Genomic DNA, 25812 nt, shown 5'->3' with positions numbered 1-25812 from the left:
GGGCTTCTCATTGCGGTGGCTTCTCTTGTTGTGGAGCACGGGCTCTAGGCACATGGGCTTCCGTAGTTGTGGCTTTTGGGCCCAGCAGTTGTGGCTCACAGGCTTCAGTAGTTGCAGTGCACGGGCTCTAAAGCACAGGCTCAGTAATTGTGGCGCACGGGCTTAGTTGCTCCGTGGCATGTGGGATCTTCCCAGACCAGGGCTCAAACCCGTGTCCCCTGCATTGGCAGGCGGATTCTTAACCACTGTGCCACCAGGGAAGCCCCACCTATTTTCTCTTCATTTGTTTGTTCCTGTGGGTTTTTACCTTGCTCCTTCATCTGCCGTGTGTTTCTCAGTCTTCTCATTTTGCTTAACTTACTGTGTTTGGGGTCTCCTTTTTGCAGGCTGCAGGTTCGTAGTTCCCATTGTTTTTGGTGTCTGTTCCCAGTGGGTAAGGTTGGTTCAATGGTTTGTGTAGACTTCTTGGTGGAGGGGACTAGTGCCTGTGTTCTGGTGGATGAGGCTAGATCTTGTCTTTCTGGTGGGCAGGTCCACGTCTGGTGGTGTGTTTTGGGATGTCTGTGACCTTGTTATGATTTTAGGCAGCCTCTGTGCTAATGGATGGGGTTGTGTTCCTGTCTTGCTAGTTGTTTGGCATAGGGTATCAAAGCACTGTAGCTTGCTGGTCGTTGAGTGGACCTGGGTCTTGGCATTGAGATGGAGATCTCTGGGAGAGCTTTTGCCGTTTGATATTACGTGGGGCCAGGATGTCTCTGGTGGACCAATGTCCTGAACTCGGCTCTCCCACCTCAGAGGCTCGGGCCTGATACCAGGCCAGAGCACCAAGACCCTGTCAGCCTCATGGCTCAGAGGAAAAGGGAGAAAAAAAAAAGAAAGAAAGGAAAAAAGTAAATAAAATAAAGTTATTAAAGTAAAAAATATTAAAAATTAAAAAATTAAAAAGTAATAAATAAAAACAGAAAGAGCAACCAAACCAAAAAACAAATCCACCAATGGTAACAAGTTCTAAAAACTATACTTAAAACCCCTAAAAAAACAAAAAACAGACAATCAGAACCCTAGGAATAATGGCAAAAGCAAAGCTATAGAGACAAAATCACACAAAGAAGCATACACATACACACTCACAAAAAGAGGAAAAGGAAAAAAATATACATATATGTTAAAAAAAAAGGAAGAGAGCAACCAAATCAGTTAACAAATCTACCAGTGGTAATAAGCTCTGAATACTAAACTAAGCTAAACATAAAACCAGAAACAAATTAGATGCAGAAAGCAAACCCCAAGTCTACAGTTGCTCCCAGAGTCCACCGCCTCAATTTAGGATGACTCGTTGTCTACTCAGGTATTCCACAGACGCAGGTACATCAGGTTGATTGTGGAGATTTAATCCGCTGCTCCTGAGGCTGCTGGGAGAGATTTCCCTTTCTCTTCTTTGTTCGCATAGCTCCTGGGGCTCAGCTTTGGATTTGGCCCCGCCTCTGCGTGTAGGTTGCCGGAGGGCGTCTGTTCTTCGCTCAGACAGGACGGGGTTAAAGGAGCAGCTGCTTCGGGGGCTCTGGCTCACTTAGGCCTGGGGGAGGGAGGGGCACGGCATGCGGGGCGGCCCTGCGGCGGCAGAGGCCAGCGTGACGTTGCAGCAGCCTGAGGCGTGCCGTGTGTTCTCCTGGGGAAGTTGTCCCTGGATCACGTGGGGACAGTTTCTTGCCTTTTGGGAGGTCTGAGGTCTTCTGCCAGCGTTCAGTAGGTGTTCTGTAGGAGCTGTTCCACGTGTAGATGCAGTTTTGATGTATTTGTGGGGAGGAAGGTGATCTTCACGTCTTACTCCTCCACCAGCTTGCGGTGCCTCCTTTAGAAAGGAGGCTTTAGAAACACATTTTGATATTGTGATTCATCATCCTTCTCTTTACATATAAACAATTACTAAATAACCAAACTTTGTTATTAACGTGAAACAGATGTTTAGGCTGGAAAGTATATATTTGACTCATGGCCCTGGTTATCTTAGCCAATGTCTCCCTCCTAAAGGAGTCAACTGTCTTCAGCCCTAAAGAAGGAAAAATCCCATTAACAATGACTTTGCTTTCATACATCAAAAGTCTTCTATAAAATGTTAAATACCGTAGCTATGAGGAGACACACATAGCAGCTACCTGAAGGGCAAATAGAGCTTCATGGCTGTTACATTTCTATTATATTCTCTGGATTGGTTTTAAAATGTTCAATTGTTCTGGGCATTATCCTTGTCAACAAGTATACGGTAAGCATGTATGTGAAGCCACCGTGCTGGGCTCTAAGATAGGAATCATTCTATGTGATCGGTCTGCAAAAAACTCGACTCTGCATTCCATGCCCTTGGTCTCAGCCTAGTCAGCAAGAAGATAATCCGTGTCACTTCATCCTCAGCTCTCCCTGAGGCAATGACGTTCCTTCAGAAAGCACCAGCTTTGCGGTCAGTCAGACCTTGAATAAAATCCCAGCCCGTATGCTTGGTTAGGTGTTTGACTTTCGGAAATTATTCAGCCTGTGAGCCTCAGTGGACTCATGTGTAAAATGGGATGACGGTCTCTGTGTGCCTCCCAGAAGTCATGAACGCCAAATTAACCCTGTACCCAGTTTGTTTTCCTTCCCTATATTTCTGTGTGCTATCATTTCAACTTTTAATTCCGTTAAGTCTCACATATTTTATGTATCCTTGCAACCTACCTGAAATCGTTTCTGAAATGGCAGAACACAATCAACCCATGAAAGAATACATGTGTAGACCACGGAGCATCACATCCACAACCAGCGTGCTGTGAGATGCCCATAAATACTAGTCTTCACCATCAGGTGCTGTGTTTATTTTGAGGCCTTAGCCAGTCCCAGAGCCCAGGTCCTGTCCTTTGAGCATCACAGCTGCCTTAGTGGAAAAAACAAGATCTTCAGAGTGCCACTCTTTTGTGGTTTATCAAACAACAAAAGAGATGGTCAGAATACTTCAGCCAGTCTCTGAGCTCTCAGGGGTCTTACTGTGCTACTTCCCAGCCCCTTCCTGGGTCTGTAATATAGAAGAGAGACTAGCATGGACCCTTGGAATTACAGAATCCCCTCTGGACCGTCCACAGAAGGGCGACCTCCTCCTACTCGGGGTGGAGCAGGACTTGCGTCTCACTGGGCAGCCCGTGTGGTATTTGTCAGTCGCAGCTGGGGCTCTGGTTGCTCTGAATCTGCTCCTTGTGGCATGACCCGGATACCCCAGTCACCTGGATACACCTGCTGATCCTGGAGCAACCCGCATCCTGGGGCCTCCTGTACATTCCATCCTTTACCAGTTTGAAGGCAGCTCTCCTTCCCTTCTCAGGTCTCTGCTTCAGGCTTAACAGTCCTATCTGTGTTTTGTGTGAAATGGTCCAGACCTTGAGCATCTCAGCCGTCCTCATCCAGTTGTTTCCTGGGTTGACCCTGGCTGTGCCCTCCTTAGACTGCTCCAGGTGTCACCTACTCAGCTCATGGTAGGGGGACCTGTTACTTCCTCTGAGTCCTGTGTTCTGCTCTCATTTATGCCTCTTAAAATTGCAACCCTCGCAATTATTTTACTCAGGTATTACCAAGCCAAGTCTTCATCATCCCACTCTCATGCATGTGTGTTTTACTGAAAAGCCAAAAGTTACATTTCCTCTATCAATTCTCAACTTCTTGGCTTTAACTCAACATTCCAGTCCTTAGAGGTCGATGTCACCGCTGTCCTTCATCATCTCTCCAGCCCCCTCACTTGTGCTGTGTGCACGTGGGCTTGCCTGTCACCATCTGGGTCTTCGTTCATGATTTGCTAATGATGATGAGCTGTACAGAGCCATGGATGCCTGACTTGGTTCAGGCAGTCAGAAAAAGGAATTCTCAACTTCACGCTTTATTTTCTGCCTTTTTCAGAATGGGGAGGATTTTGCTGGATATTCTCTTCCCAGTGAGCTGTTTTAAGCATAGTTTGTAGATCTTTGTGCAAAGCATTGAGCATCTCAAAAGGCATTCTTTTTTAAGTATAAAGCAGGAAGCTTATATGGCTTGTGTGTTAATAGTAAAATGCAGCACCGTAATTCAAATTTGCAGTTATGCTGGGAGGGATTTGTATATTTCAACTCGCGATTAAGCTACCCCCCAATTTATATGGATATGTTTTCAAAGCACCTGGACAAATTTACTGTGGAGAGAAAGTCATGAAGCTCCCTTATCAGATGTCTTAGGGCTGTTAGAGCTCTCGGATGCACACGTAGGAGTGTGTTGGGCCCTGGATATGTTACTATTAAATGTAGTAAAGGCAGTAGGAACGATGCAGCAGTAACAGGAGTGATCGTCGTCTTTCTGTATTTAGTGAACACCTGCTCACCTGCTCAGACACACTCATTCCCATCCTGACACCCACTTTGGAAGTACAATTTCATTTTTCTCATTTCGCAGATCAGAAAAAGGAGACTCAGGGAAGTTCAGTAACCTGCCCAAAGTCACAGAATAAGGCAGTGGCCGATCCAAGGTATTAACCAGGTCTGGCCTTATTTCAAGCCCTCTCCATTGTGTCCCGAAGCCTCTCAAAATATCTCCCACAGCAAAAAAAAAAAAACAAACCAAAAACCCATAAAACAAAAAAACCAGTGACTGTCAGTGAAAGCATTTGCTCTTGACTCGAGAGCCCGTCTGGAAGGGAAGGCGGCTGCAGCCCGGGGCCCGGGGTCCCTGTGTGCCTCACTCCAGAAAGGCCTTCTCTGGGTCCCTAGAGGAGATCTGCGCAGCCTCTCTCTGTGGGGGGCAGTGGCAGGTGTGGCAGAGGTGGCCATGCGCCCTGTCGCCTCCTCAGAAGCAGACGTTGGTCCCAAACCTCTCCTCCGCCCTCAGGCAGGTCCAAAGTGACCCAAGTCAAAACCAACACGACTCTCCCAAGGCCACTCTCCAGTTCATCTGCTGAGCTGTCTCACTGATGACTAGACCACAGGAGCCTTGCAGCCCCTCCGCAGGCTCGGCAGGAGGTGGTGAGGGGCCACCTGGCCAGGTGTGGACCGTTGCCGGCGAGTTTGTCTTTTGCTGATTCTGCGGGGACCTTGCGATGCTCCCGCATTCCTGAACGTGGTGCCGAGGTGCTTCTCCCCGAGGTCCCGGTCGGCCGGGAGCTGCAGCCCCGCCTGCTTCTCCGCAGCCCCGGACCCTGAGCAGGGAGGCAGAGGGGCGGCCCCTTGGGTGTGGCCTGCTGCCTCTGGTATTTCCAGAGCGGGAACTGGGAGCCTCTCCCACTGGGAGACCCAGGACCACCAATGACGTGAGGCACCAGGGTGCCCAGGTTCCAGACCTTGCGGGGCTGTTGAGTAACTTGATAGGCCTGTGAGATGGATCGGGAAACGCCCTCACTTTTCCTGGGGGCTGATGGAAGGTCTTAGGGAATCCTCCCCCCGGAAGGGACTCCGAGGCTGATGCGTATATGAATCTGGGAGTTCTGAGCAATTTAAAAATGCCTGGGAGTCACTTTGAGGTTCCACATGTGTGTCTATTGATCCACGAGGCGTGTTTCGGGATTGACACGGTTTAGGACACGTGTGAGGAGGCAGTGCATTCCGGGACTTACAAGCACAGCCAGGGTGGGAAATCGGACCAAGTCTCGAACTTTCCAAAAGCGATAGAGGTGAAGAGAAGCCAGCAAGAAACAGTCTTAGTTATGCAGCACGAAGTGGAGATACCAGGCAGACTGAAGAGCCGCAGAAGCTCAGAGCTTAGTGTCAGTAGATCTCAGCCAGGCGGCTGGGGACACGTGGGCTGAGTCTGTGATGTACAGCCGGCAGCCTGCCTCACGTTTCATTCCACTCTAGTAAAACTGAGCCCTGCATAAACATTTTCCTGGACTTCAGGCCACAGGTAAGCAAGAAACAGACGAGCAGGTGAGACCGTGGCCAAAAAGGCAAGAGAAAGGCAAGGTGTGAAACCCAGAGTTCCAGAGAAGGATTGTTTCTGCCTGGGACTTGGGATTTGGCAGGCCTGCAGGGGAGGAGAATCATCTTTCCCACCGGGCTTCGTAGTGTGAGATGCAAGCCTAATGCTGCTGGCAGCCTTTTTGTCCCCATGAGGTGTGAACTGGCCTGAGAACACAGCAAATGGGCAGGGCCGAGGGACGTGGAGGATGATTCCTGATGACACCATGCATCCTAGCCCCTGAGTCCAGCTGGGCTCCATTGACCTTTCAGCTGTGTGAACCAGTGAGTTCCAGATTTTGCTTAAACCGTTTCCAGTTGGGTTTTCTGTCACTTGAAATTGAGAGACTTGTAATAAGAGCAAGTGATGGCTTTATCGAACAGATCCTTCCTTCATAATTCTATTTGGAGGGATGACAGCACGAAGGTAAGACCTTTAGCACCGTAATTCTGTGAGTCTAAATAGTCTAGAATTCCAGAGAAGGGTGGAGTGGCAGACAGGAGTCTGAGCCTCCCTCGCTCTCTGGCTGATACACCCTGTGTCTTCATCAGTCCTTCCACCTCCCTTCTCTGCCTTGGATCTGCTCAACTGGAAACCCAGGTCTATGTCTGAATGCTGTTATGTCTGCAACACTAAATGATGAACTTGGCCCCATCCTGCTGTTTTGCTGATGGATGAGAAAGCTCACACACACGTACCCAGGGGTAAGGGTTGGCACTTTGGGTGTGGTGATGAGCGATTATGCAAATGTATTCCAGAAGCATGCCGCTTTTGAGGAACTCCAGTGTGTGGAATTTCTCAGATAGCGCTGGTTTGAGCTTATTATTCATTATGCTGCAGTACATAATTTTACTCAGAGTCCTGTGCCATCCTGCTGAGCAGTTACGGAATCTAGAAAGTGCAGAGTAGGGAAGTTGACCAGGCGCCTGCCGGAAGGGCTGCACCTGCCCACCTGCTTCCGGCCGTCTGGTGCTGTTGACTGGACATGTCAAGGTCACCCGGGAGTCAAGGTCACCCAGGAGTGAGGCTGTGTGGCAGAGTCCGGCTGACGGGTGGTCGCAGGGAGTATCAGCCTAGCACAGCACAAGGGCAGAGCCCTTCTCAGGCCTGGCAGCTTTTTCAGCTTTTAAGGATGTGTTGGAGATGGGATTGATTGATTCTAAACAAAGGAAGGCAGAAGGCTTCAGCTTTTCAATCTGCGTCGCCTCAAGCCCTTTTACCGCAGGGCTCACACGGTCCTGGCGCAGGAGATTTTCTGGGCAGATGGAGGTATCTGCACAGTGAGGGTTCACTCCCCAGCACCAAGAGCCCTGAGCCCTTTCCAAGGCCTTGCTCGTGACCAGCCAGCACGCTAAGTGCACGTGACTGGCCACGCCGTCCCCGTTGCCGACAGAGACATGGGAGGACCCATATGGGCTGTGGGGTGACCCCTCTGAGTCCTGGGGGACCAATGCATTTCAGGCTCTAGCTTAAGACTCGCTCCTTACCATTGCAGTCATGGGGTAGGGGACGCTCTTTAGTCTTGTTACTGTCGACTGAAAACAGGCACAACTGAAAAGCTGAGAATTATGTTTTATTCTGAGGACTTTCTGAGGACTTCTGTGTTTCTTGCTAATGCACCCTTAGAAGATATTAGTGTTGGGACAGGATCGTTTTGGCCTCATTCCCTTACCACCCCTACACCTAGGAAGCATATACTATATTGTAAAAGAATATTTTGCCAGAAAAATTAATGTAGGAAGCTTTCAGTATTAGTGATATCACCTGTCACTATAGGTCATACAATCCTTTTTGAAGGTTCTTGGTATTTGGTTTTATTGTTCCTTTTTTTGCCTTCTCCTCAGAGTTCATTCCCCAAGGGGCCCTACTGTTCTTCCATGCAATGCCCCTAGCCCAGAGCCCTGAAGTCAGCCTCTCAGATGGCTCCAAAGAGGTAAGGGGGGAGCCAGGATATAGAGGAGTTTTTGCAAGAAAAACCAGGTAGTCGGAACATCAAAGGGTTACTGTTAATTAAAGCAAAGCAGACATCTCAAGTGAAGGAATAGAGCGCTTTTCTCTATATGGGCAGATGCGAGAGTCTGTGCTCACAGAAATCATCCCTTGGATATGCACCTCCGCTATCTGGGGCCAGCGTCCTGTGCTTCCCCATCCTGAGTCCTCTCAGGGCATAGGGTTGGGGGTGGCTGCAGCGGCTGAGGGCTTGGTGGTGGGCGTCCTGCTTCCATCCTGAGTTCCCTCCGGGCGCACCGTCGGGGCGGCTGTGATGTGATGGCTCGGTGGCTGCCACATCCTTTGTCTACTGGTATGGCAGGTGCCACTTTTCATTCACAAAACCCTGAGCGTATTTCCAAGGCTGGCTTCAGTCCCTCACTGTTGAAAGCCAGGACCTGACCCAGGCTTTGCATGTGGTTGCTGTTTCGGGGTTCATGGTACTATTGGCTGATGAATGAAATTAATGCATTATGTGAACATAGGAAGCCGTGCTCTTTTTTCCTTGTCGCTTTGGAAACATTCTGCTATCGTCACTCCATAGGGTTTAGAATGCTCTTTCGTGTCTGGATTACTGTGTTTGCCTCTCTCTGTAAAGGCAATTAAGTAGACAGATGCTCCCCATCAGGCTTGTTTAAATGAAAAATGACCAATAATGGAAAAATAATCGCATACATGAGAATTAGAAAAAATATTACCCGATAAGAATAACGGCAACTTAATGTATTATATTCTTTTTCTGATTTGTAATGTCTTACTAAGTTACATTTTAAAAAATTATTTGTTTTGGAGGTTGTGTGGTTGGAGCTTAATTTCCTAGAGACGGGGAAGGCTTTGGAGAGAGGTGTACTTTGAGGTTTGAGAGAAAGGAGAGAAAGTTCTTAGTGGATTTTAAAGAAAATTGCATAGAAAATGAAATTTTAAAAACGATTAACTTTAAGAGCCGTCCAAACATAATAGAACGCTAGCTTTCTAGCTAAAGTTATCATGGGCAAAGGAGAGCCACTTGGGAAGCCTTCCGAGGAGGTTTTCTTGTCATTGTCACACTGTCTGGGGGAAAAGCTGGGGCAGGTGGCAGACACTTGGAGGAGGTGAATGAACTCATTTTCTGTTGACTCTGGTCCCTGTGCTCCCAGAGCCAAGATTCAACACAATTTTAATATTTAAAATCAAATTTGAAAAACACTGTCAGGATAAAAATAATACTATTTCTTTTTCCCCATTAAAAAGTACTGATGTGGTGATATCAAAACTATTTTCTGTTCATCCATTGTCAATCATGACGACCCTGAGTAACAGGCCTGTTACAAGGTTAAAGTGATTCTTAGTTTAGTTTTGTAGTAGACTGCCATAGGAAGGACTCTGTATTTTAATTTCCTACCAAAAGTGCTATGTTTTAGTTGCGATTTTATGCACTCAGAAAACTGAGAATCAGAAGGATTATGTGATTCTCTCCTTTACATCCCTCAATAATTTAATAAGTCATAAAGCAAGTGAGAAACAGAAATCAGATTTATCAACGTAAAGTTGCAGTCTTATTCTTGGGGTTCCCCTGCCTTATTGTTTGTGTATTGTTTCCAGGCCGAATTATTTTGCATAGGGTACACCATCATTAAAAATGCAAACATGAGGGCTTCCCTGGTGGCGCAGTGGTTGAGAGTCCGCCTGCCGATGCAGGGGACACGGGTTCGTGCCCCGGTCCGGGAGGATCCCACATGCCGTGGAGCGGCTGGGCCCGTGAGCCATGGCTGCTGAACCTGTGTGTCCGGAGCCTGCGCTCCGCAATGGGAGAGGCCACAGCAGTGAGAGGCCCGCGTACCGCCAAAAAAAGAAAAAAAAAAAAAAATGCAAACATGAGATGTCAAACCTGCATAAATACCTTTATTTATAATTTTAGTCAGTGTAACTGATTTGACCAGGTGCCACATGGTGATGGTAGAATTAGGAGCATCCTTTTAGTTGAACTTGATTTTGTAACAGATCTGAAGACCGAGTGCGGGTGAGGTACAATGTTATACTTTAGGAGTGAATAAAATAGCAAAGGAAGAGTGTAGTCCATCTCAGCGGAAAGCAGAGCTGGTGTGATTTTAATAAGTGCCACGTCCCTTGAGGACTAAACAGCACCGTGTCTTAACAGGCTTCATGTTCGGAGAACGTGTCTTCTCGAGTTGTGTCTCTCCTGACACAAGTGGCTGTGAAAACGGAAGGATCTAGATGTAACTCATCAGGGCTGCGCATGTCACTGCAAAATCCTGCAGTCCCATTGCCAAGGGTTGACGTTTCTTTTTGCTGTGTGCTCATCTTGATCCAAATTCTGTGTGTACCAGTGGTAACTAATGAAAAAATAAATGTGTCTTGATCCCCAGGAGAAATAACACCCGGAACTCTAAATAAAACACTGTCAAATCCGTGATATTGGGCCTCTTTTTACCAGGAGGCTATAGCACCCAGAAGTCAAAACCTTAAATCATTCATGTTAATCCTGGGGAAAAAACCAGCAGCACCCTGGTCATTTAATCCTTACGAATCTGCTACAGTCCTCTGCATCTCCATCTTTTCAGTTCCCCATCTGGCTGACTCTTTGCCCAACCACATGCAGCTAGATTTTTTTATTACTGTTTTTATTAGTTGCATTTGCAGAAAGAGAAGAAACACTTTTCACCCCCTAAATATTTATGACTTCCCAGTGAATGAATAGTTGGACTTCTTCTCCTGTATTTGGAGTGCTGGAGAGTCTTGGATTTTTCTGACTGAAACGGGAGAAGTGATCCTAATTTGTGGCACAAGCAACTTAGGGTGAGAGATGAGAATCTCACACGAATGCATTGTAGTCACGGAGTTCAGGCCTGCTATTAGCTATGGAGATTTTCTTAATTAAACTTTTTTTTTAAAAGCTAAGTATAGATTCACATGGAGTTGAAAGAAAGAATAAAAAGAGATCTCCCCATGTACTCTTTATCCAATTTACATGTGTTAACGTCTTATAAAACGATCACCAGGATATTGATGTTGGTCCAGTCAAGACACAGACCAAGTCCATCCCCACAGAGACCTCTCCTGCTGCCCTTAGATAGTTACACACTCTTCCTTTCTGCCCCTCCCTCCTTCTTACCTCCTGTCAACCACTAATCGGTTCTCCAACTCTATAATTTTGTCATTGCAAGAGTTTTATATGAACGGAATCATATAGTGTTTAAACCTCGTGGGATTGGCTGTTTTCACTCACTGTAGTTCAGTGAAGATTCTTCCAGGTTGTTGTATGTCGGCAGTTTGCCCCTTCTAATTGCTAAGCAGTATCCCATAGTATGGAAACCACAGTCTGTTTAACAACTCGCCCACTAAGGGACATCTGGGTTGCTTCCAGTTTTGGGGCTATTATGAATAAAGCTGCCAGGGACATTTGTCTGTGGGTTTTGGGTGAACATAAGTCTTCACTTCTCTGGCATAATTGCCCAGGAATATAATTGCTGGGTCCCATGGTAGTTTTTTTAAAGAAACTGCCAAACTTTTTTCAGAGGAGCGACACCATTTTACATCCCCACCAGCAACGCGTAAGGGTCTAGTCTCTCCATATCCTTGCAAGTATATTGATGTTTTCACTATTTTATACTTTAGCCATTCTAATGGGTGTATAGTGATATCTCACTGTGGTTTTAATCTTCATCTCCCTAATGACTTATGACATTGAACGTCTTTTTCTGAGCTTATTTGCCATCAGTATGTCCTCCTCAGGGAATTGTTTGTTCACATCTTTGCTCACTTTCTAATTGGATTCTTTGTGGGTTTTTTGTTTGTTTTGGTTTGGTTTTCTTACTGCTGAGTTTTGAGGGTTTTTTATATATTCTAGATACTAGCACTTTGTTGGATATGCGGTTTACAAATATTTTCTCTCAGTCTGTACCTGGTCTTTTCATCCTTTTAACAGAGTATTTTACAAAGCAAACGTTTTTAAAAAGACGTTCTTGTCAAATGCACATGGACAATTCTCCAGAATAAACCATGTGTTAGGCCATAAAACAAACCTCAATAAATTTAAAAGGATTGAAATCATTCCACATATGTTCTTCAGCTACAATGGAATGAAATCGGAAATTAACAGCAAGATGAAATCTGGAAAGTTCCCAAAGAAGTGTAAAGTAAAGCTACTTAACCAATGGGCAAAAAACAAATCACAAGAGAAAATAAAAAATATTCTGTGATGAATGAAAATGAAAACATAATATATTAAAACTTACGGTATGTAGCTAAAGCAGTGCTCAGAGGGAAATTCATAGCTGTAAATGCCTAAATTAAAAAATAAGAAAAATCTCACATCAATAAATTAGTCTTCCATGTTAAGGAACTAGAAAAAGAAGAGCAAACTAAACCAAAGCAAGCAGACAGATGGAAATAGTAAAGATTAAAATGGAGAGAAATGAAATAGATAATAGAAAATCAATAGAAATAATAAATTACACCAAAAGTTGATTCTTTGAAAAGATTGACAAAATTGACAGGCCTTTACCAAGAATGACCAAGAAAAAAAGAAGACTCAAATTACTAAAATCACGGAAGTGGGGACATTACTACCAACATTACATAATTGAAAGAGAATTCTATGAACTACCGTGTACCAACAAATTAGATAACCTAGCTGAACTGGAGGAATTCATAGAAACACACACCCTACCAAAACTGACTGAAAAAGAAATGGAAAATCTGAATAGACCTATAACAAGTAAAGGGAATTAATTGGTAATCAAAAAACTCCTAACAAAGAAAAGCCCAGGATGAGTTGGCTTCCCTCTGGAATTCTGTAAAATGTTTATTTTATTTATTTATTTATTTATTTATTTATTTATTGCGTTACGTGGGCCTCTCACTGTTGTGGCCTCTCCCGTTGCGGAGCACAGCCTCCGGACGCGCAGTCTCAGCGGCCATGGCTCACGGGCCCAGCCGCTCCGCGGCGTGTGGGATCTTCCCGGACCGGGGCACGAACCCGTGTCCCCTGCATCGGCAGGCGGACTCTCAACCACTGCGCCACCAGGGAAGCCTGTAAAATGTTTAAAGAAGAATTCACATCAGTCCTTCTCAAATCTCCCAAAAAAGAGTAGAGGAAGGAATAGTTCCTAAATCATTCTGTGGGTCCAGTATTACCCTGATACCAAAGGCAGACAGAGTCATCACAAGCAAAGAAAACCTTAGACCAATATCCCTTATGAATATAGATGGAAAAATCATCAAAAAATACCAACCCGGATGAAACTTGTGTATATATTCAACTTAAAAGGTGACAGTGTCCTTCTTTAGTGTCTGGCTGCCTTCTCGATGTCCAGATTTCTCTAATGCTGCCTGCAGCATGAAGGGAACTGCTGCAGGAAGGGGGACCCCTTCCAGGGCCAGCGAGTGGGCTCTTGTCTAACACTCAGAAATGTGTCTGAGGAGACAGACATGCTGACAAAGCAAGAGACCTTATTGGGAAGGGGTGCCCGGGGGGCAGAGCAGCAGCGCAAGGGAACCCAGGAGGACTGCTCTGCCACGTGGCTCGCAGTCTCGGGCTTTATGGTGATGGGGTTAGTTTCCGGGTTGTCTCTGGCCAATCATTCTGACTCAGGGTCCTTCCTGGTGGCCCGTGCATCGCTCAGCCAAGATGGATTCCAGCGAGGAGGATTCTGGGAGGTTGGTAGGACATATGGACTGGCGTCTCCTCTCTCCTTTTGACCTTTCCTGAATTCTCCTGGTTGGTGGTGGCTTGTTAGTTCCGAGTTCCTTACCAGGACTTCCTGTTGTAAGAGAACTCATGCCAGTGGCTACTCTGGTGCCTGGCCAGGGCGGGCGGGTTCAGTCTCTGGTCCCCCTCCCAGAACTACAGTCCATCCATCCTGGCTTTGCCGTATCAACAGGCATTCCAGCCAGTCACACTTCCCCATCCGAAATGGGAATACGTCTCCCATAAATTGTCTGTGTCTGTGCTGACACACTGGAACCTGAAGCAGTAGAATTAAGTAAATTCCTGTTGAATTATTTAAGCTCCTCAGATGAGGCCACATAAGAGAGAAGGTGCTGGATTTAGACTAGGGAGGCAAAGCTTGAAGGGAGGGAACCAGCCCTGCCGTATTATCATAAGAAAGGGATGCTTTGAGTAAGTCAGTTTCTCTGGGAAGACCAATGATATTACTAGACTCTCGGCCTGTGGCGCTCAGGACAGCGTGACCTAGCAATGAGCCTTGGCTTTGCCAGGCAGGGGCTGAGAGCACACACCGCAGACGCCCACCGGGCCACACCAGCATTCTGTACTTCCCCTGAGATTGTGGAATGAGTTGGGAGCCCGCTTCTTCTCCCTGAGCAGCAGAACTGATGTTCATGCAATAGGAGCGTGAAGGCAGAAATCCAATTACTGAGCTAATTAGCACCTTTGAGTGGTAAGCACCAAATTTACAGGAGGAAAGCACTGGAGATAAGCTCAGAATACCCAGTATGGTTGACAGTTGGCCTTCTTAGAGAGTCTGGTGGCGAGCCAGAGGCCCTGGGGCACACAGGCAGCATAGCTTAGTTACCGCTGATCAGAAGTTAGCACTCTGCAGCCAAGGCCTTTTGCAAAGATAGCCTTCCAGTTAACATAGCTTTAGAAGGTGTTTTAATTCCGTAAGGAGTTTGGTAAATGGCTTTCTTTTGGCGCAGTCCCTCTTTAAAAATTGTTTATTCTGCTGCTGAAAATTCCATTTGTCCTGGGTCTTAAGGAGAAATTAAAATGCCATTTAGGGACTAACTATGCCGACGTGGGATCCCAGCCTTCAAATTCCATTTAGGGACCAACTATGCCGACGTGGGATTCCAGCCTTCATTGGAAAGAATTTTGTTGTTTGCTTTATTTTCTGCTACCCCAGGCTCTTTTATTTTCCAAGCCCGTCTGAGGGTATTTGCAAGGAAACTGAAGCAGTAATAGAACATGGTGCTGGGGTTAATGGCCTTTTTGAGCTGTAACAGAATATTCCTCCTTTCCAACCCATCTGTAGAGTCTGTTTTACAAAACTCAAATAGGATCCTGCCTAGATGGTTCTCAAATATCTGAGACATAGGAGGAAATGAGAATACTTTTTTTTTCCTGAAGACAAACTTTCTTATTTATTTAAAATACAGATGCATCTAAGCATCTTTTTAATCTGCTCTGATTCCCAAGAGACAAGTTCACGACTAAGCACTAAAAAGTGCTCCTCATTTAGTTAATCACACTCAGTATGTCAACAATCACATTGAAATGTTATCTAGAAGCAGTCTCGGTTTTTCTTAGCAGGTGTTATCAGAGAAAAACACTTCAGAAGCAGTATTATCTTTGACTATTCATTTATTTTGTCAACAAATGGAGTGACTGCTGCGTGCCAGATGTCAGCAAAATGGTACCTCATGGTCCTTAGGGTCTGATGTAAGAGGCAGATGTAATCGAATTATCATGTGAGAAATGGAATATTGCTGTGTATTTGGGTCTACTTTTCAAATTAATAAATGCAATATTCTTAAAAAAAAAAGAAAGAAAAGGAAATGGAATATTTCCTGCCATGTCAGTAAACAAAGGATGTCACTCACAGTCATCAGCAATTGATGGTGAGCTGGTGAGCCCTGAGGGAACTCAGGAAGCAAAAGAATACCTGCCACCTAGCAGCCATCAGACTGCAGCCTTTCCCTGCAGTGAGCCCTGAGGAAACTCAGGATGTGAAAACACAGGATACTGGCCCGAGATAGCTGAGGTACACATCAAAGGAATGATTTCAGTGAGCCCAGACTCTAGCATCTGCCCATACACAGAAAAGCGCTAAATTCCTTAACTTGAGGTATCTGGTTTTCTTTAATTAGCAATATGACGTTCAGACTCCCTGCCCTTTGTTGCAAAACTTCTATATATCCTGGCTACCCCCTCGCCTCCTCGGAGCAGTCTATCAGGTTTACTTGAGATGCTGCCTCCCTGGCTTGAATTCCTAGAAATTCCCCCCAAATAAAACATAACTTTCAACTTTTAGGTTGTGAATATATATATTTTTTTAGTTGACACACGCAAAGATGAGTATGACGTAGAGTGAAGGCTCCAGAGGCCGCCCACCTGGGTCCAGATCTCGGCTAGACCACTCACGAGCTCTGTGACTTTGGACATTTAATCCACGGTGCCTCAGGTTCTTGCTCTGTGAGAACAGGTATATTCACCTAAGAAGGTGGTTGTGAAGATGCAGTGAGTTCATACACGTGAAGTGCTTACATGAGTAAGTGCTACATAAGTGGTAACGGTCAGCTTTAGTAGTTATAGTAACTGTGACACGTGCTCCAAAGGAGAGGTATGAAAGTGCACACCACACGTGAATCTCACCCAAAGCGGGTGCCAGGAAGGCTTCCCTGAGAAGGTGATTCTTAGCTGGACGGGAAAGTTTAGAGGAGTCAACAAGGAAAAGTGGGTGGAGCTGGAAAGGAAGTCTTCCACACAGAGGACACGACAGTGTAAAGGATGCAGGGGAGGGAGGGAGGGAGAAGGAGGTCAGGGCATGTTGAAGGTGCGGAAAAAGAAAGCCAGGGTGGCTGGAGCACAGAAAGCAAAGGGCAGAGGGATGGCAAAGTCAGGGGCCAGACGTGGTAAAGATCGGACCCTCATTATGTTCAAACTTGTATGGTTTAGCCATATGAAATGGCCGTTTTTGCAGGTCATAAACAGTTGAATATCATCAACTTCATGTGGTTGACGTCAGTTTCACATTTCGTCCTTCAAAGGATGACGAGACCACCACCCAATGTCTGAAATAAGTCAAAGCTGGTCCGGCACAGTCCCTCCGAGCAGAGCAGACTGTTGCACTGATAAAGGGTTTTCGGGACATCTGAAGGTCAAGGGCCGGTGAATTTTACAGACATACATGGGCTGATACCCTCTGCAGGGCAGTCACTTGGGGAGTGACTGTTGACCCCTGAGAGGTCTGGACTGAGTCTGTCCCTCACCAGCTGACTTTCAAAAGCAAGGGGCCACCATGGGCTGGCTGGCTTGCTTACCAAAGCTGTAAGTTGAGGTGGGTTGTCATAACTGAAAAGGTTTAAAACTGGTCCTGGCGGCCACTGGTTACCATGGCTACAGGCCATCCAGCTTTTCCTAAGCTTGTGAGAGCTGTTTTTATTCTTGTGGTTCAGCCTAAGAAGGGTCTGTAAGAATGGGCCCAACTCTTGAAAGCAAGTGGTGGAGACATAGACTACTAATCACGAATTTTCTGAAATCAATTTGAAAAGAAAGGTAGCTATGTGTGCACTGCTCTGAAGTTCTGAAGGTGAGTGACAGTCCATTGGCCGTTCAAATGCTTGCTTTCATTTTGTGGACCGGGTGCTCAAAACCGATAAGATTGAAGGCCAATCTCCCATATCCTAAGTGCTAGTTATCTCTTCCCTCTGTGTGTTTTCTGTATTTTTCCCTCCCTTCCAACCCCTCCTTCGCCCGACAGCCTTGTCGAAGTGGAGCAAACACCCTAATATGTGAGCTCCATCTCCCCTGCATTTCCCACTCACACAGCTGATTCTGTGAGCCAACTGTCATTTGGAGGGATCTAATCAGGACCTCTTCCCCTTTTGTGGCCCCCTTCTAGTACAAGACGCGTGGATAATTCCAACACAAGACTGGTGGTCCAGATTGAAAAGGATCCAGGTAAGAGGATATCTTCCTTCTCTCTTTTTATTTATTTACTTTGTTGCGTAGGTGGATTCCTTCAATCCAAAAAGGGGAATTAAGTACTCACTATTTTTTAATCATTGTGGAGACAATGCATGCTGACGGTAAAAATAAAACTGTGCAGATAGAACTGATCAAGTCTCCTGATTTGGTTTAGAAATGCATTCCTCCCTTATTTAGAAATGATTAGATATCTTTTCAGTATTGAATGACCCTGTTAATGCATTTTAGTTTGTGTATGCTAAACGTCGAATATGGACAATAAACCTTGGTATTAGTCTTCCGGCAAAAATTTTTTTTGAAAAATGTCAGTGTTATGATGTCCTTAAAGGCAAGCAATTCCAGGATCCAGGATCCAGAAGTCTTCAGAAACTTTGTACCACATTAAGCTATGGAAAGATTTACCTGCCAGAAAAGTACTTTTTTCTTCCGGTAATCTATTTCACTTTTAACCATCCGACCTCTTTTTTCCTCATATCAGTATGCAAATTTGAACTATTCTGTATTTTTATCCACCTCACTCTCTCTCTCCCTTGGGCCAAAAATGTTGTCTAGGAAGAATTGTGTCATGCTTATTAGCTATGTTTGAATTGCATATACATAATTAGTTTGAAATCATAATTTGGAACTTGAAAATACCTGAAGAGACAGGTTTATTTTTTGTTTAACTTTACGTCAGCCCAACTTTCAGGGGGCATGGGTTGGGGTATAAGTATCTCTAATGTGGATCTGTGGGACTCTGTAACTTTGCAGGGCCATTGATATTAGGCATACGGACAGTTTCATAAGTGCGTTGCACCTTTAGTTGTTCATAATTTTGTCTCACTTTAATCTAATTATACAGATGCGTGGTCATGGTGTTCTAAGCTCTCCACTTTTAGTGGTGTAAATTCTTTTGTTTTATTCGAATGTCCAACAGTTTGAACAATTAAGCAAAAGTTAATTCTCTCATTCAGGCCTTTCCTTTAAAAGTGCTAGAGACTCAAAGTAATCTCTAATTAGTGTCTCAGGATGCATGCTGGTTCATCATAGAAAATGAATATCATGGCAGGTCAGGAAGGCTTCATCTGCATAGAAAGTTAAGCATACTGATACTTTATTAGACAACGTGACCTGACTCAGTCCATAGGACAGTTCAGTTATTTCCGTTCATCATGATTAGGTTATAAATGCACTAATTTCAATTCAGCTTTTAACTGGCATGAATGCCTAGCAATGATATCCATAGTTTGATAGTGTTATTTTGTAGATTTCTTAGCGGTGGATCAGTGATCTTCCTTATGCGGATGCACTTGGGGCCACTCTGCACCTTCCTGCACCTCCAGTCATGCTCTGGTTCCCAAGGATACAGAGCAGGGAAGCTCCGTTCAGATCTCTAGGCTTTATCTCGAACTTCCCTGAACTTCTGTCTCTACTCCAATAGCTGGAAGGGGTCCTTGAGCTTTGCTTTAGGCCTTTTCTCTTTGGGGCAACTCCATGCTCCTCTGACTTTCCAGAGCCAGAATTTACTCCCCAAAGAAAAGATGCTCTTAAAATAAAAGCACTGATGGCAAACTTTCCTCCTAGCCCCTCCCAGCACTTCTCACACCCCCAAGACCACAGACCAGGAGGACTTCCCAGTTTACCCATTCTTCTCAGAAAAGGTTCTATCCTTCATCGTGAGAGATCTGACAGAGGAAATAAAAGGAGTCTGGGCCCAGCAAGGAGATGACAAGAAATGCACTACCAAGCCCCAGTTTCACACCCCTGAAACACACTAGCCTTCCACTGGGAAGCAGGGCAATCCGTCACTCCATCTCCTTTGCTGTATCCTTCCTCCTTCTTGGGGTCCTGACCCACCCGATTCGAATGGCTAAGGTTAGACAAACAAGCAACAGTTGACAATACCAAGTCCTGGCCAGGATGCGGAACAGCTAGAATGCTCAGTCCCTGTGACGGGGCTGCAGAACAGTCCAGCCACTTTGGAGAACAGCAGTGCCACTCCTAGGGGTTGACTCAAGCGCAATGAAAACGTGTTCACATAAACTTCTCTTCATGAGTGTTGTGAGTGGCTTTACTCATCATCACCAACACTAGAAACAACCCAAAGGTCCTTGAGCTGTTGACTGGATAAGCAAACTGTAGTAGCTGCGTACAGAAGAAACAGAACAGACTGCTGCTGTATACCGCAGTATGGATGACACACAAATGCATCATTCTAAGTGGTGGTTACGTGACTAGAAGCATATGTCAAGACTCATAGGATTGGACACTAGAAAGTGTGAATTTTACTCTATAAGTTATTCCTCAATAAGTCTGAGTTTGATATACATGTATAACTTAAAAATAATAAATTGCCTCAATATATAATAATTTATATCTATGTATATAATATATAAAATATAGGTTTGTATATAATATATATAGATTTGTATATAATATATAATACTAGAAATGGTTATGAATATTGTTGAATGTATATATATATACTGTTTATTTTCTGTATATAATATATAATACTAGCAATAATTATTTATATTGTAGAATATATGTATGTATGTATATATATATGTGTGTGTGTGTGTGTACACACACACACACACACACACACACACACACAGTTTATTATCTGTAAATTATATCTCAATGAAACCCTGGAGTCACTCGATGGGAATGTTCTCAGAGGCAAAATTTCTCTTAATGAAGCTGTGTCATCTATGGTGTTATCTATTATTCAACAGATAGTTAGTGATTCTCTACTACGTGTTAGGAATTCTGCCAGTATTGGGATACAAAAATAAGCATATTCAGTCTTCCTTCACTGGGTGCATTGGAGAAATCGAATGTTAATCAAATAACCATACATACATATACACACGAAAAAACAGAAGTCAAATTCCAACTGTGACAAGTGCTTCAAAGCAGAGGGTCACAGTCCTGACAGCCTGTAACGGGGGACTTGGCCTGGCGAGGTGGTCAGTGAAGGCTTCCTTAAGGTGGCCGTCGAGTGGAGGTCTGAAGAATCGTAGCGGTAATAAGCCAGAGAGGAATGGAAGGAAAACCCAGGCAGAAAGATCAGTGTCTGCAAAGGCCTGGGGTGGGCGGGGGCCTGTGAGTCACTCAACCGAGAGAAGTTCTGTGTTGCTGAGCGTGAACGATGAGGAAGGGGTTAGTGGGAGGTGAGGATGGAGAGTGAAGTGGGGAGCAGACCGCACGGCGCCCCTGGTGTGACCGTCCACGCTGGGTTGATCAGGGCTGTCCTAGCTTCTTCCTATGAAGGATAACTTATGGGACCCTATTACAGGCGATGTTACAAAGTCGTCTCTGTCTTAAGAGCCCTGAGAAACCACTTTGAATCCTGGGCTGGGGGGTCCTGGACGGCACCTTCCCCTTTTCCGTCTGGAAAGCTTGTTCTGGCTTTGAGGTAGAGAATCGATGAGCGAGCAGGTCCCAGTGAAGATGCGTAGGTGAGTCACATGGCCACTGTGGTCATCTCCTTGAGAAATCATGGAGCTTGGAATAGGGTAGGGGTCATGGGAATGGAGAAAAGTAGGAAGATGCAAAAAAATACTTGAAGAAAGTAAAATTGAGAGGCTTGGGTGGGAAGGAGTGGGAAGAAGGAGCCCTAGGTTGTGGCCGACTGGATGGTGGTGCCATTGGCCGAGGTGGAGAGCGGACGTGGGGACCTGACCTGGACCACTGCAGGGGGAAGCATCTGAAACATACAAGAGATGTTAGGTCCACGAGGAAGTAGACGGGTCGAGGGCCCAGGCCAGAGATCTCAGCTGGAGGTAGGAATTTGTCAGGTGTCTCGTTTAGACAGGAACTCAATCCATTTGTGCAGATGACATTGACCAGAAAGAGTATAGCGGGAAGAAATAGGAGGGTGTCACCACCCTGACGGGCGAAGTGTCTGAAGATCTGATTCACCCCTAATCAAGAGACAGCTCCCTGTCTCCCAGGTCAAGCACGTTGGAGTCGGACTCACTGGGCCTATTATTTCTCGTCCTGTCTGCAGGGAGCGATGGCAACAACCTCAATTCCATCTTTTATGAACACTTGACAAGGGCCCTCCAGGAGTCCCTCTGTGGAGACCTCGTCCTTGGCCGATGGGGTAACTACAGCTCTGGAGATTGCTTTATATTGGCTTCAGACTACCTCAATGCTTTCGTTCACCTGATTGAAATTGGCAATGGTCTTGTCACCTTTCAACTTCGGGGACTGGAATTCCGAGGTAAGAATCTCTTTATTGTTGAAGTTGTCGGCAGTCAGTCATTTGAGTTAATTACCATGCGAAGCTTAATGAGAAATCACCCTTAAAAAGGAAGAGTGGAGCGCCTGTCCTATAGGATGAGAATTAGGGAACTTGCTACAATCACTTTGTTCCATGTATTTGGATATAACTAAACCCCAGTCCTCTGAGGTAATAATAAGGTGAAACGTCTGGTGTAAACCTTCAGAGGTGCAAGTCAGGGTTTTGGTTTCATTCCTTCTGGGAAAAACTCAGAAGCGATAAGCGGGTGTGGACCACATGGAACCTGGTTCCTTGGGTTACGAGTGTCATGGTCTATTGTGGGTGAGTCATTTAGTGTCTCTGAGCTTTTTTTTTTTTTTTATCATCTGTAAAATGATAATAAGAATGGCTGCCTCATAAAGTCGTGTGATTTAAATGAGATCACGTACGAGCAGGCACTACACGAATGCTTACTGCCCTGCGGTGACTGAGTTGGCCTGAATCTTGGAAGTGTGACTCTGTTTTTTCCATGAATCAGACGCTGCAGTTGTGTCGCGATCACGCAGGGATCAGCGTCACAGATGTCCTCATGGGCCCGTCTCCTGGGTTCTTTGTTTATCCTTGATTCATACACGCCTTACAGCCCTCCCTCTGTGTCAGGCAATGTTCTAATGCTGGGGATGCAGTGGGCACGTGACCTTGAGTGTTACCCTCATGACGTGGAAAATGAACAAGTAGACAAGTGAGCAAGGCAGTCACAGCTTGCAGAAAAGGTATAAGGAGGTGAATAAGGGTCTGTGACCGAAATCACTGCAGAGGGTGAGGAGGTGGTACATGAGATGGGATCGTCAGGGAAGGATCCTGAGGAGAACAGGAAGAAGAACGTTCTAGGCCCAGAACTGGGAACTGCTGAATGTCTGAGTCGGGAGCAACTGGGGAGGAATGACCTGACCAGAGAGGGTGGGAGGCCGGGTCATGGGGGCCTCCTGGCCAGGGGAAAGGGCTGCATTTTTCTTCTGCGCACAGTGGGGAGCCATGGAGGGTTCTGGAAAGGGGGATGACTGACCTAGTTTGCACCTGAAGAGCTCGTTCTGGTAGCTGTGCAGAGAGGGTGCCAGAGGGAACAAAAGCAAAAAAGGGGGGACCGCTTAGGAGTGTCCTGTAGTCACCCCAGCAGGAGAAGATGCTGGAGGCACAGACGTGCTAGGAGGCTCGGAGGTGGACGGGCCCACGTGTTGGGGTGAGGGAAGCCGGAGTGCTCAGGCTGCTCCCCGCTTTCTAGGTTGAGTGCCTGGTGGACAGGGGTGCGTTTACTGAAGCTGGGAAGCCTGAACGAGGAGCAACACTTTTGCATTTGAGGATGCAACCAACAGCTCCATTTTGGGTACTTTCAAATGCGCTTGATTCATCCAAGTGAATACATGAGGTAGCTAGTTGGGCGTATGAGTCTAATATTCACTTGGGAGACATTTATTCAGCACTGCTAGTGTGTCAAGCACTGGCTTAGGTGCTTCGAGTACAGAAGTGAAGGCCCCGCCTTAAGGAGCTTGGAGCCTCGTCGCAAGGCAGACACGCGATGGGCAATTACGGCTCAGCGAGGTGAGCGTGAAGGTGGACTGTACATGGGATGCTTGGGGGCCAGAGAAGGGGCACTGCAATCGGACTGGAGTCTGGTCAGCTCGACAGAGGAGGGAACAGCTGGTGTGATGACAAAGAGGCACGAAGGAGCCAGATGTGGTTTCCAGGTGGTTTGGGAAGAAGGGGTCACAGAAAATGCTAGAAGGGTAAATAGGAGTCAGGTCATGGCCATCCAGAACCTCACAGTGACTAAAGGACACCTTTCACCCAAGAACAATTGGCCATTTCTTCACTTTTTAAAAACTATTACCTGAAGAGGATTCTTGTGCATCCTTAGAAATTCTAGGAATCTAATTTAGGGAGATTATTTTGGAAAAGGTTTTTGGGCTGAGGGAGTAATGATCAGATTGTACAGAAAAGAGAGGCAATGTTTCCCCGGCATTTTGCACAAATACCAGAAAATGCCACGGAAGGTGGTGGAAATTGTGTCTCTGGTACAACAATGCAATAGAATTGCCTATTTTGACAGCTTCCTGTTTTTCCCGAAATTCAAAGGAAGAACTTTTAAGGTTTGCTGAGTTAAATCTGAGTTATTGTTATAGCACAAGTTCTAGGTGGCTTACAGCTTTTTTCGCAAGTTAACCCATCTTTGAATTGAAGGGGCTCAAAGTTAATTAGATTCTAGAAGTCGGCCAGCCCCTCATCATCAACAGGGGTTCTTTTTTTTTTTGCGGTACGCGGGCCTCTCACTGCTTTGGCCTCTCCCGTTGCGGAGCACAGGCTCCGGACGCGCAGGCTCAGCGGCCATGGCTCACGGGCCCGTCCACTCCGCGGCATGTGGGATCTTCCCGGACCAGGGCATGAACCCGTGTCCCCTGCATCGGCAGGCGGACTCTCAACCACTGCGCCACCAGAGAAGCCCAACAGGGGTTCTTTTTAAAAAAATTTTTTATTGATGTGTAGTTGATTTACAATGTTATGCTAATTTCTTCTGTACAGTAAAATGACTAAGTAATACACATATATACATTCTTTTTTATATTCTTTTCCATTATGCTTTATCCCAGGAGATTGAATATAGTTCCCTCTGCAGGGAACCTTGTTGTCCAACAGCAGGACCTTGTTGTCCATCCATTCTCTATGTAATAGTTTGCATCTACTAACCCCAAACTCCTAATCTGCCCCTCTCCCTGCCCCCTCCCCCTTGGCAACCACAAGTCTGTTCTCTATGTCTGTGAGTCTGTTTCTGTTTGATAGGTAAGTTCACTCGTGCCATATTTTAGATTCCACATATAAGTGATATCATATGGTATTTGTCTTTCTCTGTCTGACTTACTTCACTTAGTATGATAACCTCTAGTTGCATCCATGTCACTGCAAAGGCATTATTTCATTCCTTTTTATGGCTGAGTAGTATTCCACTGTACATATGTACCACATCTTCTTTATCCGTTCGTCTGTCGATGGACATTTAGGTTGTTTCCATGTCTTGGCTGTTGTGAACAGTGCTGCTGTGGACATTGGGGTGCTTAAGTATTTTTGAATTATAGTTTTGTCCGGATACATGCCCAGGAGTGAGATTGCTGGATCATATGGTAACTCTACTTTTAGTTTTTTAAAAAATCTCCATACAGTTTTCCATAGTGGCTGTACCAATTTATATTCCCACCAATAGAGTAGGGGTTTTTAATCTACCACAGTGAATGTTTTGGTCTCACCTCATACGAATTGTTTTCTTTTTTGACTTAACCATTCATGTCTAGGGCTGGCTACCAGCCCTGGCCCCTTCATGCGCTCAGCCTCCAATGGGCGGGATGAGGCATCTTCACAGCTAGGTGGTCTCCGGGCTCCAAAGGGGGGAACACAAACACTGCAAGGCCTCTTATGGCCCAGCCTCCAGGACAGGCACCAAGTCACCCCTACCATCTTTCATCGACCCCAGCCAATCCCAAATACAGCTCAGATTCAAGTGGTAGAAAAGGGGCCCTGTCACACTGCACGAGTCACTGGGGGCCAATCTTATAACAACATACCAGACTCCAGAAACGTCACTGGGTGAAATATGGAAGGAAGCTGGGGACCAACATAGATGTGTTGGGCGCAAGACAGAGGCAGTGATCGTGTAAAGTGATTGCCCAGGAATGATGTCTTGAGAAAAAAAGCCAGCTAGCCTTCCCCGACGCCCCTCACTCCTGTACAATACCTCTTCCTTGATCTAGTTCTGCTGGAGTTTGGAACACAGGGCTATTGAGAGGTCATATACCTTGATGAAATCTAAATTATGCTTTTGTTGCAGGAAGAAACCAGTTGACCTAAAAAGCCCGTTCTGTTTTCTATCTCTTTGCACCATCCAGTACCGTATTCCCAGGGAAGATCTTATTTTCTTTTTCCTCTTTGGGTATTTCTGCAAGATATATTTTTAGAACTTCAC

General features: G+C 45.7%; 1 protein-coding gene across 1 annotated transcript in view; it reads left to right on the top strand.

The window, feature by feature from the left end:
- The window catches only part of PCNX2 (pecanex 2), a 273090-nt gene that overhangs the window by 195707 nt on the left and 51571 nt on the right, over positions 1-25812 (top strand). Inside the window, exons 24-25 of the mRNA XM_027094137.1 lie at positions 17508-17566; positions 21588-21803. Coding sequence (XP_026949938.1) covers positions 17508-17566; positions 21588-21803 — 275 coding nt within the window. The remainder of the gene's footprint in view (positions 1-17507; positions 17567-21587; positions 21804-25812) is intronic.

This window comes from Aethalodelphis obliquidens, unplaced genomic scaffold (assembly GCF_003676395.1).
Source record: "Aethalodelphis obliquidens isolate GAN/ISIS:26980383/991018 unplaced genomic scaffold, ASM367639v1 scaffold87, whole genome shotgun sequence".
Classification (NCBI taxonomy): domain Eukaryota; kingdom Metazoa; phylum Chordata; class Mammalia; order Artiodactyla; family Delphinidae; genus Aethalodelphis; species Aethalodelphis obliquidens.
This window is presented reverse-complemented; position numbering and strand designations above follow the sequence as displayed.